At 31.6% G+C, this 19,154-nt stretch overlaps 1 protein-coding gene across 1 annotated transcript; it reads left to right on the plus strand.

Moving 5' to 3' along the window:
• Window positions 1-3,184: 3,184 nt before the first annotated feature.
• On the plus strand, window positions 3,185-6,617 carry LOC109004778 (glycerophosphodiester phosphodiesterase GDPD1, chloroplastic-like). The gene is made up of 8 exons (XM_018983451.2): window positions 3,185-3,541; window positions 3,655-3,854; window positions 4,760-4,819; window positions 4,962-5,042; window positions 5,148-5,348; window positions 5,425-5,520; window positions 5,884-6,080; window positions 6,172-6,617. Exons 1-8 carry the CDS (start codon window positions 3,442-3,444, stop codon window positions 6,320-6,322), a joined length of 1,086 nt encoding a protein of 361 aa, XP_018838996.1. The 5' UTR covers window positions 3,185-3,441; the 3' UTR covers window positions 6,323-6,617.
• The last annotated feature ends 12,537 nt before the right edge of the window (window positions 6,618-19,154 follow it).

Consider the following 19,154-nt stretch of genomic DNA (forward strand, 5'->3'; position numbering starts at 1 on the left):
TTTTTAAACTTGTTCCCATTGTATTTAATTACAAATTTAATGTTGGGTGAGAGATCATCATTCAAGCATTTCAAGACCGGGGGATGCCCAAAGTATGAACTACTCTGCGTAATCTTTGGCTATTTAGTTGCGACTGGGACACTATATCGGGCATCGACTAATTCGAGCCCAACTAGTGACGATGAGCAGATGCTTGAGGAGGAGATGCGAAATCGTGGTCGACAGGTGCTGATCATGAAGGGGGCCCATTGCGAGCAGCTGGTATGGACGTATCCATGCAGTCAGGGAGACCCTTCTTCGCCTTCTATGGTAGTGGATCTCACCGACGACGGAGGGGAGGGTCTTCCTAGTCTATGGCCAACTCATGTATGCAACGTGTTACAACAATCAATGATTATGGACCCTATAGAGAGGGTCTCGATGGAGGAATCATTGGACATGTTTTGTCTTCTTGTTGGTCATGCACATGGTCAATGTATCGTTGGGGACCGTTTTCAATATTTAAGCGAAACTATTAGCCACCACATAAGGACGGTTATACGGGTGCTGCATGAGTTAGGGAGGACTGTGATTAGACCATCGCACACAACTGGAGTCCATCCTTACATTACGGGAAACCCCCACAATTATCCATGGTTTGAGGTAATAACTTTCCGAGATTTGAACTCTATTCCAATTTTGGTTTCATGTTATAATTATAATTGTTATAATTGAGCTGTGTTATATGATAATGGTTTTGTAGAAATGTCTTGGTACGATGAACGGCACCATGATTTCAGTTGTTGCACTTGCTCGTCTAAGTAATGCATATAGAAATCGTTATAACCGAATTGCACAAAATGTCTTGTGCTTATGTGGCTTCGAAATGAAGTTCACGGATGTGTATACTGGGTCGAAGGGAACGGCCCATGATCCACACGTTTTCATGGATGCATTGAGTTGAAGTCGGAATCAATTTCCATGGCCACCCCTAGGTAAATTTTATATAAATAATAATCGGAAAACACTGTCTTTTGAATTTTGCGTCAAATTATTTATTTGGCAAATAATTAAATTTGTTGATTTATAAATGTGTTCGGGTTATTATTATCTTGTTGATGTGGCTTTTTCCTGCATAGAAATGTTTATGTCTTCCTACCAAGAGAAAGATACCACCAATCTGATCGTTATAGTGGGCGACAATTTAGGAGATATAAAGATTATTTTAATTATCTTCATTCATCCTTACACAACATTATTGAAAAACCTGTTTCAAATATTGGATGTCATGCCTCGATATCGCCCAGTCAGGCAAGACATGATCGTTACTGCATGTTGTACACTACACAACATGATTAAAACGATGATGCCCAATGATGAGTTCATTCAAGATGTATTAGATCATCGGGCTTCAATGGCATCCATGTGATAGAAATGTTTAATGAATCGGTCCAAGCTATGGCTGTGATAAGGGATGAGATTGCATTATCGATGTGGGCACATAGGACTGGACAATGACCGTGTAATTGAGAAGAAAAATGCTTCTCGCAACCAGCCTGTACAATCGGTGGGGAATCTCCACGTCTTTAAATAAAACGATGTGTTTCATTCTACTACAAATAGAGTAAATCACAAAAAGGAAATGAGTGAGAAAAAAAAAAAAAAAGAGAGAGAGAGAGAGAGAGAGTTAATGACAAAGAAGACTCAGGAAGAGTCACAATCTCTCTCTCTCTCTCTAGAAATACCCACTAGAAGGAGACTGAATGGAGTCTGGACTGTGCTTAAAAAGGATGAAATCTACCAACACCATCATATGGCAGCGAAAGCGCAAGCTTTTCAAGGCCTTTCTAGATCCTGATGTCCCCGTTGAGAAGTAAGAAAGCATCTTGTCAAATCGAACGAACAAGATTTGTGCTTTTGAAATGAAATATTTGCTTATTTATGGTGATGTTAGAAATAATTTCTCTGTTTTGGGATTCTTTTTGTTTTGTTTTGAATGTTCGGAAAATGAGTTTTAGGAAAGTGAAATGCATATGGGTTAGCATTGGATTTTCTATAGCAAAATTTTCTATGTGATCTGTGCGAAATGTTCTCACTCAAATATGAAACTTTTCTCAAATCTGCTTCCCAAGGTTCTACTTCTTCTCATATGTTTACAGTTACATGGACTATTTTCTTTCTAAAGTTCTACTTTTCTCAAATTTCTCTATTTTTTTAAAATTTTTTTGACAAAACTGACGTGGCAATCAATCGGTTACACGCCGGTTGTATGCAGCTGTTCTGAATTGAGAATAATAATTCTTCATTTTCTCAAGAGTAATCAATTTGTTGTGTTTTATATGTGGCCGCATGTATTATTAATCTTCTCGTAAATGATAAATGTTGAATTATTAAAATTTTTAATTATATTTCAAATTTCAAAAAAAATAAAGTTCAAAATTTTGAAAGGATATGTCAGAAATTGTAATTGTGTATTTAACCTCAAGCCATTAAGAAATCACTTTGCATGGTTCTTGGAAAAAAAATATGCAATGTTTGTTGATATTACAAAAAATAGAATTAAAAATGTTTTAATATTTTATATTTTATGACAGTTCTAACAATAGATATCTGTTTCCATATATATACCAAGAAAATGCATTAGTAATGTTTGGCCTCATTTTTTCGAAATTAAAAATCTATGGAATTTATTTTCCGAATTATTATATACATTATAATATAAATAAGAAGAGATTTTCGTATATCCGAGTATTTCATAAAACCAAATTGTTATATACATTATTTTTCAAATGTGTTCGAAATTATTTGATACAGTAAAATATAGAAAGCAATTTCGTAATTAATCGCTTAATTTCCCTTTTATTTTCCTTTATGAACCAAATTCATTTATACATTATTATATAAACCATACAAATTTTCCGAATTGATATTGTAATTTATAAATGCGATTTTTGTATTTTTGAAATTATTTTATAAATTCAAATATAAATAAAATAGATTTTGTAATTAATAGTGTCATTTCCATTATATTCTTCATTATTTTCCATTATTTTTCCAAATTTTTTGAATTGATAATTTAATTTTCAAATTATTTTTCTAAAATTTAAAAATTAATTTATACATTAAAAATATAAATCCATAATTACAAAAACTTTTCAGAGTGGAAATCACCACGTTTCTCTTCCCGTTAAAAAATTTCATCTCTATCTTTACCCCCAAACATATCTGATCGCATAATTTTTTACAACCAACTAAAAATTCTCAACTCCAATCATCTTATCACTATTTACAAAAATCTCAAAAATTTTCATCTCTATCTCACCTCACAAACGAGTAAGTGCCTGCAATACCCCCCCTTACCCTGATGTCCCTACCATCCCGAGATTGCGACTCTTCCAACACAGCACGAAAATCCCGTTGCAACCTATCCTTCTTGAGCAATCTTGGAAAGGAGAAAAAGCTATGTCACTCAAAGCGGTCCATGTCTCCGACCTTCCCAATCTTGTTCAAGTCCCAGACAATGCCGCATTAGCCCTCTCCGGCGCCGTCCGGTTCTTCAAAGGTCAGTGTTTGAATTATAAACCTTTTCTCTCTCTCCCTCTCTCTCTGTCTTCGTCTTTTGTTTTCTCCTTGTTATTCTCCTACGTATATTTCGGATTATGGGTCTTCATTTAGGTGTTAACGAAGACGACTGTGATGAAATGAAATGTGGGTGTAAATTACCGAACTTCGTGGTGATGGGACACAGAGGTAGCGGGATGAACAATATGCTGCAATCCTCGGACCATGTAAAGAAATCCATCAGAGAGAATTCGATTCTCTCCTTCAATGTCGCCGCCAAGTTCCCCATCGATTTCATCGAGTTCGACGTTCAGGTAAACAAAGAACAACCTCGGCGCCGTCCACCGTTTTTCGTTTTTACGGCCATTCTTTTTCCTATTTCTTAGAATTCCGACAATGTTATGGAAATATTTTTAAAATGGTAATTATTTAAAAAAATATTGAACTTATTGGGAAATCTTCGTTGTGAGTTTGGCTCGAATTCTGCCAAATTCCCATATTTTTCTTTATGTTTTCCTGCGCTTTGTCCGTTTATGTTTCGTGGCGTTTGGCTAAGCTCTATAAAAGCTGCAGATGGTGTCTCCATTCGCCGCGCCAACCTGAGACCCGGTAACTTATCAGGTTTCTCGTTGCCACGTTTAATTGGACATTATTCCACGTGTTAGATCTCCTCTCTGGATTCTTTAATTAATTTCATCGTGTTAATTTATTTTAATTACCATATGAATTTAGTTATTCTCGTTTTATTATATTAATACTGTCTATATTGCGATAAAATGATTATTTTTTTTTATAATTGTGCAATTATAAAAAAAAAAAATTAATAAAGAGTAAGACAATACTATTCCTCATCTTGAATTTTATCATTTATTAATTATGAGTTACTTAAATCAATAAAAAGACACTTAAAAGATAATAATACATCAATCCAGGAATTGATATAATAAGAATCAGAATGAAAAATAAAAGACTTTTATTTCTATTAAATTATCACTAATTAGCGTCTTGTAATTCTCACATTGTGGGTGATGCTTCTTCACTCGTTTCACTCATTTGGATTTCAAGATGGGAACTCACTGTCAAATTATATTCTTAGTATAAGAAAACTGATATGTTTACTTCTCTGTCTTCGCTTTGTCCTTTTGGCTGCTTTTACCACTGAGTAATGGAAGAAACCTTAGACGAAACTATATAAATAAATAAAAAACCATCTTTGTAGGTGACTAAAGATGGCTATCCCGTTATTTTCCATGACGTCTTCATTCTCGCTGAATACAAGGTTGGTTTAATCTAGCACTCTCTACAATTACAAACTTCTGGTTTTGTTATCTTTTTTAGCTTATTTACAACAGCTTCTTAAATTCTGTACCGAGTCCTCATCTCATTCTCCTCATCTCATTCAAACTGGGTCTTGGTTATAGGGTGCCATTTTCAAGAAGAGAGTTACAGATCTCACTATTGCTGAATTTCTTTCTTATGGACTTCAGAAAGAACCTGGAAATGTAATTTTCATTGTTCACTTTCTCCCTCTACCGCATTATTGTTTTCAAAATGATTAGATTTGTATCAGCGTTACGTTAATTAGTCTGCTGTTATTGAAAATTCAGGTGGGTAAGCCTCTGTTTCGAAAAACGAAAGATGGGAGAATCTTTGAGTGGAAGGTTGAAAAAGATGACCCTCTATGCACATTACAAGAGGTCATGGAGAAAGTTGAACATCCTGTGGGTTTCAATATTGAATTGAAGTTCGACGATCAGATAGTATATACGGTGAATGAACTCACTCGTGTTCTTCAAGCAATCTTGCAGGTATGCCTACTGCTGTTGCATTGAATAGCTTTATGCTGTGGAAGTGCTTCATATTTGATCAAACTCTTCGAGACAGGTCGTAAACAAGTATGCTCAGGACAGACCTATCATCTTTTCAAGCTTTCAACCTGACGCCGCCCAACTGATCAGAAAATTACAGACCCTCTATCCTGTAAGATTACTTTCTACTCTCTGTTGTATGAATATTCTCTTGCCTTTGTCTTTGTGAGAGACTTACTTGGTTTTAGAAATGAATGAGGCTTAGCAGCAACCTGTACGATAAGGTGCACAAGTTCAATTAATACAATGATTTGTGTGCATTTGGGCGTGCAGTTTTCTCAGTTCCACAGTTTGATTAATTACATTGGACTCATTTTCCAAAGTACCACTATCAAGTGCAGCATCTCAGCAACCTGAAATTTTTTAATAGAAAATGTCAACAAGATTTTTACTTCTTCTCATGTGTTTGTGGGCGTGAGAATTTTTTGAGCGATTTGATTTGATTTTAAATGTTTTTGCTACTAATATAATCCAGGTGTTCTTCCTCACTAATGGAGGGTCCCAAATTTATGTGGACATAAGAAGGAATTCCTTGGAAGAGGCCATCAAGGTGTGCTTGACCGGAGGTTTGCAAGGAATTGTATCCGAAGTCAGAGCTATCTTTAGAAATCCAGGAGCGGTAACTAGAATCAAAGAGTCCAAGCTTTCTCTTGTAACTTATGGCCAATTAAAGTAAGCGGTTCTTTTCCCATAATGTATATTTCTTTCAGGATTAGAGATTGAGTTTCGCCAAGTTATTGGTGAAATACTTGTGCATTTGCAGTAATGTTCCAAAGGTGGTATACATGCAACATCTTATGGGTGTTGACGGAGTGATCGTTGACTCGGTTCAAGAAATTACAGAGGCAATCTCAGAGTGCTTTAAGCCAGCCAAGGACAGTGAAGAAGATGGTTTGTTTGGAGAGGAAAAGTAGATGCAAGTAAAAACAAAGCCTGGGACGTGTTGATACATGAAAGCAATATGCATAGCATGCACAAGGATGTTCCCAAGTTGTGCTTTCTCATGCATCATTTTGCAGTGATTATTACTTCCTCTGTGCTTTTTACTCAATAGATACAGCTTAATTGTCCCCAAATGGTCAAGTGATCTTAAGGCTATTAGGAATGTCCAAAAGTTGTAATAGTTGAAGCTTTGATTTGTATTGTGCCCATTATTAATTTGTTGGATACTATCTCGTTTGAATTCAAAACTCATCTCAATTCATCTCATCTCATCATTACAATTTTCTCAAATTTCCACACAAAATATAATAAATAATTCAACTTTTATTTTATTATTCACAAATCATTTCAACTTATCTCTAAATCCAAATCACTACTATTCTACCAATCATTTTGTGTGTTCTAACATTGTCATGTTGTCTATGGACTTTGGAAGTATTTGCTGTAGTGGCCCGATTTCGTGGGCCGGATTGAAATTTCATATATGTTCTCAAGTTCTCAATTTATACATATAATTTTGAATTTTTTTTTATTACATAATGAAAACCATAAGGTTGTTATGGTTTATGATCGGGTTGTTATGAAATATTTCGGATAAAATGATATATATTCACACGTACGTTGTCTGTCATATTTTTATCATTTTGTTAAAATGATTTACATAATTATCAGATAATAAATGCATATATAACGTGAATTAACGAACATGTTTTATTATTTAAAAAATGATTTATAAAAATCTCAAATAGACAAGCCTCATACAAATATTTGTAAAAAAGTGAATCACACCTTAAAAAAGTAAAAAAAAAAAACTATTCTTTATTAGTAAGATCTATTATTTTATAAAAAACTTGTATGAGACTTGTCTATTTGGGACTTGTATCTAGCATTATTCATTCAGCTCTGAACTTCTAAGCAGATCAGCTAGCTGACGCAAATTGTAATTAATGCATGAAAAAAAAAATTGCTAACAAAGTTCATCTGGTTTTACTAATCTTCCCGCCGCGTGCAGCTTAATTAACCTTATCAATACAGTAGTGAAATTAATCATAGTAAAAAACAATAAATTGAGATTTTCCGGCCCAAACATAAGTACGAGATTTCATCCTGGGCTGCAGGCAGTAATCGAAGTAGTCCATGCAGCTAGGAACTAATTAAGATTTGTCTAATTACGTACAGTACTGTTTCCTCCTTCGAATACATAACCTGCAGAGATAATTTGTTAGTGTTGATATCATGCATGTACGTACGTGCCGCTCTTAGCTAGGAGTAATAATAATGATAAATATATTAATCACGTAGAAACAAACGCATGCACAAAGTACGTACGTACGTACAAACTACAAACCGAAAGCTAGCCTATTATATATAAATGCGATATTCTTAATTCGGTGCTCTTACGTACCATTACCCTTGGGAAATTGCTTGTGCAAGAAACCTCCTAAAAACAGGAATAAAGTTAGAAAGACGATGAAATTTGCCTGTAAAGTGTGGAATCTATACCTTGTAAGTTTCGTAGAGAGAGAGAGAGAGAGAGAGAGAGAGAGAGAGAGAGTTTAAAGGGTATGCACCACACATCTTTTCATGTGTGAGTTGATGATGATATCAAGCTAGTGGGCCACTTGCATGTTTCACGCGCCCGAAGACAACCCACGATCACCTTTAGTTGTTACTTTGATGGTCTTTAATTCTGAGGAATTTTCTAATTTGAAATATGCAATGCAAGCTCAGGATTAGAGATCAGATTAGATCAGATTCCAAGCAATGAAAGCAACTTCTCTAGGTCCTAATTGGCTGTTAAAAATATATAGCTAGCTAATACGGATCCGAAAAAGTAGGTATATACGTACGTTTCATGTACGATTATACGTACGTTCGAGTATTATATATATATAATATGATCATATCGATCATGTCAACTTGTACATGTTGGGATTTAGGACCCATATCAACTTTTAGTATTATTAATATTCATTGATCATTTAATCACCAGATGATCATAAGAAAAACCACCCACTTTGGAACTCCAGTACTCGATAATTCATGTCACAGCATTTTCCCTAAGCTAGCTCATCTTTTTCAGATCGGACAGTGTTGTAGTACAGGGCCCTACATGAAAATTTTTTGCAGCTAATTCCATACAGATAATGATGATAACCATCATTCATATATGGAATCAACTTGCAGTTTTATCCACATAACTGAACTCGTGTATTCTTCAAGAAATATATGTACACGCATGAATTTCATGTGTTTAGTTTTTGGATGGTTTAGGCATGCAAGTTGCTGGGGCGGACCCGACAGGTAGCCAATTGGGTGGAACCCAAATGTTGCAACCTTGCCATCAGGGGTCTGATTCAATCTTACGTAGTCAAGTGGAATTGGGCAATAGAGACATATAGAAGATAGATGGATGACTATTCTTGCAAATGTATGGTCCTACGACTCCGATCATCTCTATAATGTTTGTAAAGTCATCCAACTTTTGGTTGCCTCTAACTGAAGAAAGGCAGCTATCCGGACAGCCTCTCTCTCTCTCTCTCTCTCTCTCTCTCTCTCTCTCTCTCTCTCTCTCTCTCTCTCTCTCTCTCTCTCCATTTGATTGATGCTTACTGCATATATCCTATTGGAAATATTATGGCATGTCCCAGACGAGTTGACAAAGCTGTAGCTTGAAAATGAAGAAATGATCTCAAAAACTCTGTGGAAAAAGGGGTAAATGACCACTGGAAGTCATCTGCATCATTTAAGGATAACTTAGTCAACTTTGAAATCTATGGCGTCTTTTGAATTGCTCCACTCTTGTTCTAGAAAAGTCTTTTTATTAGATATTATAGTCAAGAAAATTCAAATATATTTAACGTTACTGTATGTGTCAGTACATATTATATATATACAGTTGCATGAAATACTGCTTTCCATAGCATGATAACATCGTATGTATTGATCTTAATTTCTTTCAGCAAATTAAACAGGCCAAAATGAGAAATCAAGTGATCATGAGTTTCATCACATTCAAGAGATCTGAAAGAATTTCCCCCAAGGAAAAAGAACACTGCTTAAAATTAAGGTCTCTTTTATTTTCACAAGTGAGATGGAATGAGTTGAAATGAAAGTTGAATCAAATATTGTTAGAATATATTTTTTTAATATTATTTTTGTTTTGAAATTTGAAAAAGTTGAATTATTTATTTTATTTTGTATGTGAATTTGTGAATTTAAAAAAATTGTAATGATTAGATGAGATGAGATGAGTTGTAAAAATAAACGAGTCCTAAATCATTGTATTTCTCCGAATTAATTAAATTACAAAAACAAAAAATTTAAGTGCCTGTAATTATGAGGACACCACTTTTATCATTGATCAATATGATGATTAGGAGAAAGGGCATGATACATTTATGATTGACAGGAAGGACTCGCACGGCAGTATCTCTTCTTCGACATCAACCAGCTCCATTTTACATTTTGCACCTCATCTTTTCTGCTTATAATAATTATATCCGGTTAAGTACCATTCGAGAAACCCAGATTTTTTTTTTTTTTTCTACATGTAGAACAAACAGATGCTGTCATTCGATCAAAATATCTATGGAAAATAAAAATAAAAAGTCAATATTCTCATACGAGATCACGTATCTTTGCCTTTTGCCAAAGAAAACAAAATAACATATATATATATATATATATATATATCTCTGCAACTAGAGCATGCAAAAGTCAATATTCATCCGTAGCCGTAGGGCTTTCTTTTTCTTCTTAAGCATAAAGTTTTCAGTGTGTTGTTTTGATCTGCAGATAGAACAAAAGCATGAAGAGATCAGTAAATTCTCACTCATAATTAATTAGGGCTTCTCTCTCTCTTATCTCCCGGCCTAGTACTCATGTGAACATGTTAGGTGGTATATGTGTGATCCAATCTCATGGTATTTAGATGCTTCAAAGGAGGGCAACCCCAGAAAAGTGAATTCAGAAGATAGAGAACACAAAAGTCCCATAAAAAGAAGATGAAAAAGAGAGCGAGAGCAAGAGGAGGGAGGAAACCCAAACCAAGCCAAAAAGACATGATATATTAGTGAGAACAAACTAAAGGGCCCTTCTAGATCGTAAGAAGCACATACACATTTTCCACTGAACAACATATTTTACTCCAAACACAATAATTGCAGCCTTTGACGTTTCCCCTCTTCAACACCCACACGCAAACTCCTTTGACCCCAAACACAAGAAAACGAGAGAATTCAAATTATAAAATAAAAATAAAAATAAAAAAGCAAGAAAAGATCAGAAAGAAAGGGAAATAAAAATCAGAGCCGCAATTCGGCTTACGAAAGCCCACAACTTTTTCTTTCCATAGAATTATATTATACAAGTGGGTAGAGAGCAATTGCTTGTGGGAATCTCATACTTTATATTTATTTTTATTTTTATTTTTATTTTTATTCTTGCTCTGTATATATCCTTTCCTATTTGGTCATCTCATGAATTTGATTGTCTAGAATTACTTGTGGAAAATAAATAGTTTCCCATCTCCCTAAGGAATCGAATCTGACTAGCTACTTCAATTGTCAATGTTTGAGGCTCCCCGTTTAACTTATAAATCTCGACCGTGCCACGTTACTCTCACTATTTTTATTTATTAAATTCCACAACCATCCCTGATATTTCAGCATATCTCCAGTAATGACATTTTTTTTAGCCAAGTCTGCAATAATTATGAAAAATATATATAGAATTAGTGGAGCTGCCCAACAATATTAATCCATTACGTACAGTTCCACAACATTGTATATATATTCAAAAATTCAAATGCCATAAGAAACCGATACCAGGTTTCCAGCTTGGTACGTGGATTGAGAACATGAAGAAAGGATGTTTGTTAAGATGGCCTGTTGTCGTTATGTTTGTTCGATCCAGTACTGTGCATGCATGCTTAGAAAACCGCATGCAGTAGAAAATGGCGCATTGTTATAAAGAAAGTAGTAATTAACATAGTCATGATCAGATGTTGCAGTACTGTGTGGAAATTAAGGGTTATACGCTGCTTTGAAAGCTGACTCGATCCCAAGAGTAATTGTATGCCTATATTGGCATGTGCGGGCCAAGTCTGATCGAGTAACTTATGAAAAGAATCAAGAGATTGATAACTAGGGAACACAGACCAAGTCATGTACTGGTACTGCCCGTGGATCTTGGAGTAGTTCAAATGGGGTGGCATGCTGCATGACAACTAGAAATGGAGCCTACTGTGTACGTAGTGGGTATTGGCAAGTCAATCAATGACCCATGAAAAATGGTGCATGTAGAGTGTGCGCAACTTTGTGGAGGCTCGAATCCGATAATCAATTATTAACCAATAAATAAAACTAGAACAAATTGAAAGAAAATGACACATGATCGGCATTGTGGGATCAGATCAGATCGAGGATCGAGCTAGCTGGCCATATATATATATATATATAAAAGTTTGGGAAGAGTCTTTCTTTTTTTTGTGGGAGAATTTGAGGGAAAATATTAATTATTAATATTCAAATAAGAAGAAAAAAAAAACATAATGACATGATTGACTTCTTTAAATATTATATAACATTAAAAAATCTCAATAAATATCTGATCATGTATTAAATTATTAAATTCGGGTGCATGCATGTGCTGAATATTTTGAGTGCATCAATGATATGGGAACCATGATATCTGATCATGTAATACACTCAATCGTTTGAGTTTATCACGTACGTCTATACATTTATAAATTATAATAGCCACCTTTTGGAACTTCTGAGTTTTATAGACTATGAAAATAGATAACTCTTCGAGATCACTACACTTTCTAGACATTAATGGGTTCTTCGAGCTTTGTTATAAATTATTAAAGAGTTTTAGAGATAACATCCATTATCATTTTTAGGGTGTATATATATAATTCAAAAGGTTCTAAATCAATTTTTGTATAATTAATTAAAATTATTGAGATATATAGTTCTCTCAGTACCTATGTACTGTGGTTTGAGTTGTTCATAAATTTACTTGAGAAAAAGGAAAGGAAATTACTTTGAGAAGACGTTCCAACTTGTTCAATAATAAAATCCTACTAATTATTTAAATTAAAATACAAATCTTATTCCTGATGATCTTTAAATTTTATCATTCTAGCATGGAGTAATTTATTGATACGACATATTTTAGATTATTATTTATTTAATTAGTAGATAGATGAAAATATTTAAAATGTTTTGTATCAATAAATATGATTAAAAATTACTAGTTTTTGGAATGAAAAATAATAATAATACTAAAAATCAAGTAGCAATATAAAATCTATTAGAAGGTTTTACAAAATTGTCTTTTCAAATGGGGTACTGAATAATTATTTTAAAAGGAGCAATTACTTTTGCAACCACGAACATAAGAAAAGCGAATGATGGTGAACTATAATTACTGATCAGCATCCAAGAATGTTAATATCATTATGACTTCTCAGTTTTGATTGGACCCTATTACTCTTTTATAGTCTTAAAAATGATTGAGATTTGGAAAACAAAATAAAAATTAAAATCTCGAAATTCGATAGCCAACACAAAGTATATATCTGTACAAAATATATATATACATAGTTGTAGATATAAAAAATCTCATAAAAATAAATTTATAAATTAATATAATTTTATATGATACTTTAAATTTTTTTTATAATAATTAAAAGTAATTCAAAAGAAATATATATTAAGAAGATACGTGTGCAATTATTGTAAATGATAAAAAAGGAACAAAAATGTAGCAATAATCTCTTGGAATTAGGTGTTGAGCACAATATTTATCAAAAGAGGTCAGGAATTTGGATTGAAATTTGAAAGTCGTGATCTATTGTCCAAATAACACTTTTTTTTTTAAGAAGATGATTGCACTCTAATTTTATTAATAATTCTCACTTATAACGGAGAAAAACTGTGATTATAAACAGACATATGAGAGATACAAATAAGCATAAAACTAAACTCAAAGTATCGAAAAAACCAACTACAATACAATATACCAAAAGGTTCACATAGATAACAGAAACCAGATCAAATCAAAGGAAAAGAACCAGCCCTTAGCAAAATGATATAAAATAAAAAACCTGAAGGAACAACTAGGTGACACATGCAAATTGTCCAAATAACACTCATTCGTGATTATTGGTTTTGTTTGGTGTCCAATCTTCTATTGCTTAAAGAAACCCATAACCATATATAATAAGTCAAGGGTTGTCATTTTTTACCTAATCTAATGAATGCAAGCCAACCTTTTTGTTTTTGTTTTTTTTTTTTTTTTGTTTTTGTTTTTTTTTAAATGTATGTGACTTTAGGCTAGGTTTGTATGTTAAGGTGATCTAAGATAATCTTTGAATAATAGTAAAAAAAATAATGAATAGTAATAAAAAAAATAGTGAATATAGAATTTGTGAATAGTAGTGAAATAGTATGAGGTGATGTCAAATTACTTCACTAACCAAACATAGCCTAAACTCTTGGGTAAATATAAACCATAGAGTTTGATCTTAATTTAAAATAGAAACCCAAAAATTTTGCATTAGTTTTAAACTAAACATCGAATTAGTTTCAACCGAATCAACATCAAAACTTTATGATCATTACGAATTATTGCAATATGGTGTCATCATGAGTTTCTTTTAGTTAGAAGATGGCCAATGTGCACTGACTAAAAAACTGGTTGCAACCATTGTCTATAAAAGCGATTGAAAGTAAAATGGAAATCCAGAGAGAGAGAGAGGAATGATTTATTCATTGTTCCTTGATGATTCTTTTTTGGTAAATTCTGTAGAATTTTTGGAGTGTTCATGGTGAAGGATATTAATTATGGACTAGACAATTATTTAGCGAGAAATAATAGTCATAATCGTGAATGCACAAACGCCACGCAATCACTTTAAAAAAATTTATTATATACGAGATTTATATGAAAAAATAATAATTTTTTAATAGTAAATCTTACTTTTTTTCAAAGCGACTGCACGACACTTGCGTACTTCACGACTGCATATAACATTACTCATTTATTATATAGTTACCCTTAAATATAGATGTGATTTCTAGTGTTTAAAACCTTCCCTACTATCTACTAAAATAGAACGTAATTAAATTTGAATAAACTCGTTGGTTTCGCAAAGAAAGACCAATAAAAGTACCAATTCTTCTTATCGGACAAGAAAAATTATATATGCAGTGTGCACAAACTCTCTTAGCATCTTCTTTGTCCTTTGTCTATCAATGCCGCAAAAAAATGTTGTCCTACTCTCCTACGTGAGAGTGAACTTACTAACAAAAACAAAACAAAATAATAATAATAATAATAAATTAAAAAAAAATAAGAGAGAGGAAAAAAAAATAAGACGAAGTTGACAATTATCTATGCAAAGGATGACTCAATTTCTGGCACCTGCATCGATCTGTCTTCATCCCAATTGAGTTTAATTTGTTGCAATTTACAAATTTTGAGTAATGCTTTCTAAAATTTAATATCGGATACGTAGCTGCCTATAAAAACAGATTTTTAGGGTCCGTTTTGATTTAAAATCTCATCTCATCATTACAATTTTTTTAAATTCACACATAAAATATAATAAATAATTCTTAATTTTCTATTAATCTTATTTATCATGTAAAACTGAGCTCAAATATAATATTTCATGGATAAAAGTTTCTCCAAACCTAGGTTACAAGGTACATGAATTTACGCTATGTTTGGTTAGTGAGATCATCACCTCAGACTACGTCTTTACTACTATTCACTATTTTATTATTATTATTTATTATTTTTTTACTATTATTTATAGATCATCTGATATCACTTTAACATCTAAACGTAACAATATATTTTTAAAAAAAATTAAAAGTAATGGTTTGAGTTCACTGTCAACTCATTATCCTTTCAAACCTTAAAACATTTCTTTTGTTCAGTAATCTAGCATTGTTAATCTTATTAAGAAAATATGTCTGATTATGAATGATAAGAGAAAAAGGGTAAAATAAAAGTAAAATTAATCACACACACTAAGTTTATTATATGATTTGGCAACGTATTTATGTTTACGAAACTGCTGTGAATTTTATTTGAAATGATAATCAAAGTACAATGTAGCGGCTGTATATGAGTTTAATATAATATATAGTAAATCCTAATTAGCTGGTCGGGTTGGATTAAGAGCCAAATAGGTCAAAAAACCCCATAATAAATCCACTAAAAAATTCACAAAGAATTTTTATTAAGGCAGGTCATCAAGTGGGGCTGCTACAAATGCAACTATATATACTCCACACATAGAATCCCAACATGTCTGTCACGTAGAGTAGCAAAAATCCGAAAGTGGATGATGTGGTTTTAGTCATGTTTATTTAAGTATATATATATTCGTAAATTATAAGTAGATCAATGAAGTACTTATGGTGATTTTGATATAAACTTGTAATTTGTCTATTTTCATGAGTCCCCATAAATAAAATATATAAGCTAATTAAATCTTACTTTTATATATTAGACTATATTTATATGGAGATAAATAAATATAAAATATTAAAAATGAAATTAAATGTATTAATTTAATAGACTAATAATCTTACAATCTTGAGACGGGGGCCGGGCATCGTTTGAAGGTGGCATTTTAATTTTGTCAGTTATCCTAAATCCGACGTGAGAGGCCGTCGTTTTGGGGTGCAAGTAGGACCCCGGCCCTGACGTTATTCTCACCACGAAACCAACCATGGAGGCACACGATTGATCTCTCAATTGACCAAAGTACCCTCTTCGAAAACTTTATTTTGTTCCCATTCCCCCCGTGAAGGAAGATAAAGATAGAAAAAAAGAGCAACACTAGTCCTGTTTGTGAAATGATCTTATTTTAATGCATTCATTCATTCATTCATGTCAATGTCATGGAATGGACCCCTCCCCTCACCTCCCCAACAATACCACCTTCTTCTTCTTCTTCTTCTTATTCTTTTTAATGTTTTTACCAAACAATTAAGGTTATTAAATTCACTTTGCACTTGCGTGCACCCTAGCTACTATCATATTTTTATTTTTATTTATCTTCGTGAGATAATATCCATATATTATAAATCACAAAAAATTCAAAATCAAATCATGGTTGCTTGACCTTTTCATTTGAGATTTTCTATGCAAATCACAACTTCATTTCAATGTTATTCTCTGTGGTAATTTTGATTAGGAGGTGGGTATATGCCTTATTGTGATACATTTTAAAAGAATAATGTTAAATATATAAGTTTCGGGATAAGTCTCTTTTTAGATATTATTATTATTATTTGTAGATTTTAATTTTTATGAAAGAGCTTTCCCTGAACATACACCAGCATTGTACAAATCACATTCCATTTGGGAGATTTGTCACCCGAAACAAAAGAAAAATCATTCCAAAAAAAAAAAGATCGAGCTTTTTGAATATTTTTAATTTTTAATATCAAATATCTTTAATTGTTTAATTCAATTTGGCCATTTATAAGCTTTAAGCATAAGATTCCTAACTTCGATTGACCACGTGTACATGTTTCTCCATGATCGAAATTAATGGCATATTATTAATTATCTAATTTTATTTTATTATTATAGTTTTTTTAAATTTTCATATAAAATATAATAAATAATTTAATTTTTTTAAAATCTTAAAATAATAATAATATTAAAAAATAATATTTTATTTAACTTTTAAATAAAATTATTTTATACTATTTAAACGTGCTTATTCAATTATTGTGTTTACAATAAGAGCATTCTCAATGAATTAGCTAAAAGTTAAATCTATTGAGAATTTAGCTATTACAACATAAAATGGCATCACAATAGATTAACTAAATTCCAAAGCTACAGTCACTTCCAAAATAATTTTTAAATTTGAAAGTAACTATTCATACATCAAATATATTTTATATTAATTATTTCTCTCTCCTTTTAAATGACAATTGAAAAAATATAATTGGAATATGATTACTAACTAATATATAATATTATGAATAGTAAAATATGATAAAATAAAATAAATTCATAATTAAAAAAATTAAAATATTTTTAAAATTATTAATTATTTATTACTATATAATGAATAAATAGATAATTTAATATAGAGATTTGATGTGAATAGTCAAAGCCGAACATCTTATATTATTTTATTATCATATAATGAAAAAATAGTTATTCTAATAAAAAGATTTATGTAAATAAAATAATTAAAAATTAAATTTATCTTATATTTATAAAAAAAAATATACTTTTAATTTTAACTAATTTATTAAGAGTGCTTTAACAAGATGATTGTTGAGATTCTCCTGAATTTTAATTAATGAAAATGAAATTGCCTTTTTAAGGGGGAGAAAAAGATATGCAGTACAAATTTCTTTAGGCTTTGGTACCAATAGAACCGCAGGCATTTACTAATTCCGTACATTCTTGGGCGAGACCGTGAGAGCCTCCCAACTATCTGTTAGATATGTTCAGTGAAATGATATATATAAATTTTTACAATTTGTTTATAAAAAAGTAAATCTCATTTTTTATTTATTATTTATTATTATTTTCACACATCATATTTTTTTTTCTCTTATTAAATGTGTAGTATATGGATAATAAGTAAAAAAATTCAATAAATTTAAAAAGAATAAAAGAATAAAAAAATTAAAAAATATATAGTATATAATATATAAAAATATGAATAACAAGAATCTTTTAACAAAAGTAAGGTTTATTATAATATAAAATTAATATTTATTCATTTTGTAATAAAGAATTCACGATATCCTATGATCATGCAAATCTTGGCATAATTGGTTCTCCGGTCACATGGGCACCAACAAGGGTAACTTTGTACTTTCGCAAGGGCACTGCTGAACCCCAGCTGTAAGCATGACACGAGCTGACTTCACTGTACCCCCTCGTGGTCAATAGCAAAATAACCATATTACCCATTATCTTTTCCATGGCACATGACAAGACCGAATTGAATTGCCACCACAACTCAATCCATCACCCCCCCATAAATTGCTTTGAAGAGTCGCGGAAATTTACTTCAATTTATAAATTAACTAAAAATCCTTAAAATACGATACATAATATAATTGAACTATGATATTCAAGTCAAAAAAATAATATTTAAAAAAATGGGTCTTGAGGTGATAAGTTGATAACTCTTACTAAGTTATTCATAAAAATTCTTTTTTTAAAAAGAAGTTTAAATTTTATTAAACAAAAATCTTTAAAAAAAAGTTTTTTATTTATTTATTAGTAATTGTGAAGTATGGTTCTCGAAAGGATAATAGACTCATTTATTTTTACAGATGAGATAAGATGAGTTGAAATTAGAGTTAAAAATTGAATAAAATATTATTAATATTATTTTTATTTTAAGTTTTAAAAATTTTGAATTGTTTATCTTATTTTGTATAAAAATATAAAAATTTTATAATGATTAGATGAGATTAATTGAAAATAATTGTGAAAACAAACGAAACCTTAACTTAAGAAAGAATCATTTTTATTTCAAAAAGCTACGAGAGAGAGCTTAGATTATTCACACACAAAGGTCACACATTGGTGTTTTATTTTTATTTATTTATTTAATTATATAGGAGACCCCCAAATGAAACTCTTTAGACGTTTGTTTGTTGTATTAAGATTAAATTAAATAGAATCAAAGGAAGAATTAAGAAAGGAGTTGAGTCTTGTTTACGCCAAATGGGTCGTCGTACTCGTATCCCATTCCTCTTCTCTCAACTTTTCTCACTTTTTTTTTACACC

This window comes from Juglans regia, chromosome 16 (assembly GCF_001411555.2).
Source record: "Juglans regia cultivar Chandler chromosome 16, Walnut 2.0, whole genome shotgun sequence".
Lineage (NCBI taxonomy): Eukaryota > Viridiplantae > Streptophyta > Magnoliopsida > Fagales > Juglandaceae > Juglans > Juglans regia.

What these genes read in the sequence shown, in the direction of transcription:
- LOC109004778 (XM_018983451.2), top strand. Translation starts at nt 3,442, where the DNA reads ATGTCACTCAAAGCGGTCCATGTCTCCGACCTTCCCAATCTTGTTCAA. An exon ending in TTCAGAAAGAACCTGGAAAT is followed by an intron (nt 5,043 to 5,147) that starts GTAATTTTCATT and finishes TTGAAAATTCAG; the next exon opens with GTGGGTAAGCCTCTGTTTCG. An exon ending in GTAACTTATGGCCAATTAAA is followed by an intron (nt 6,081 to 6,171) that starts GTAAGCGGTTCT and finishes GTGCATTTGCAG; the next exon opens with TAATGTTCCAAAGGTGGTAT.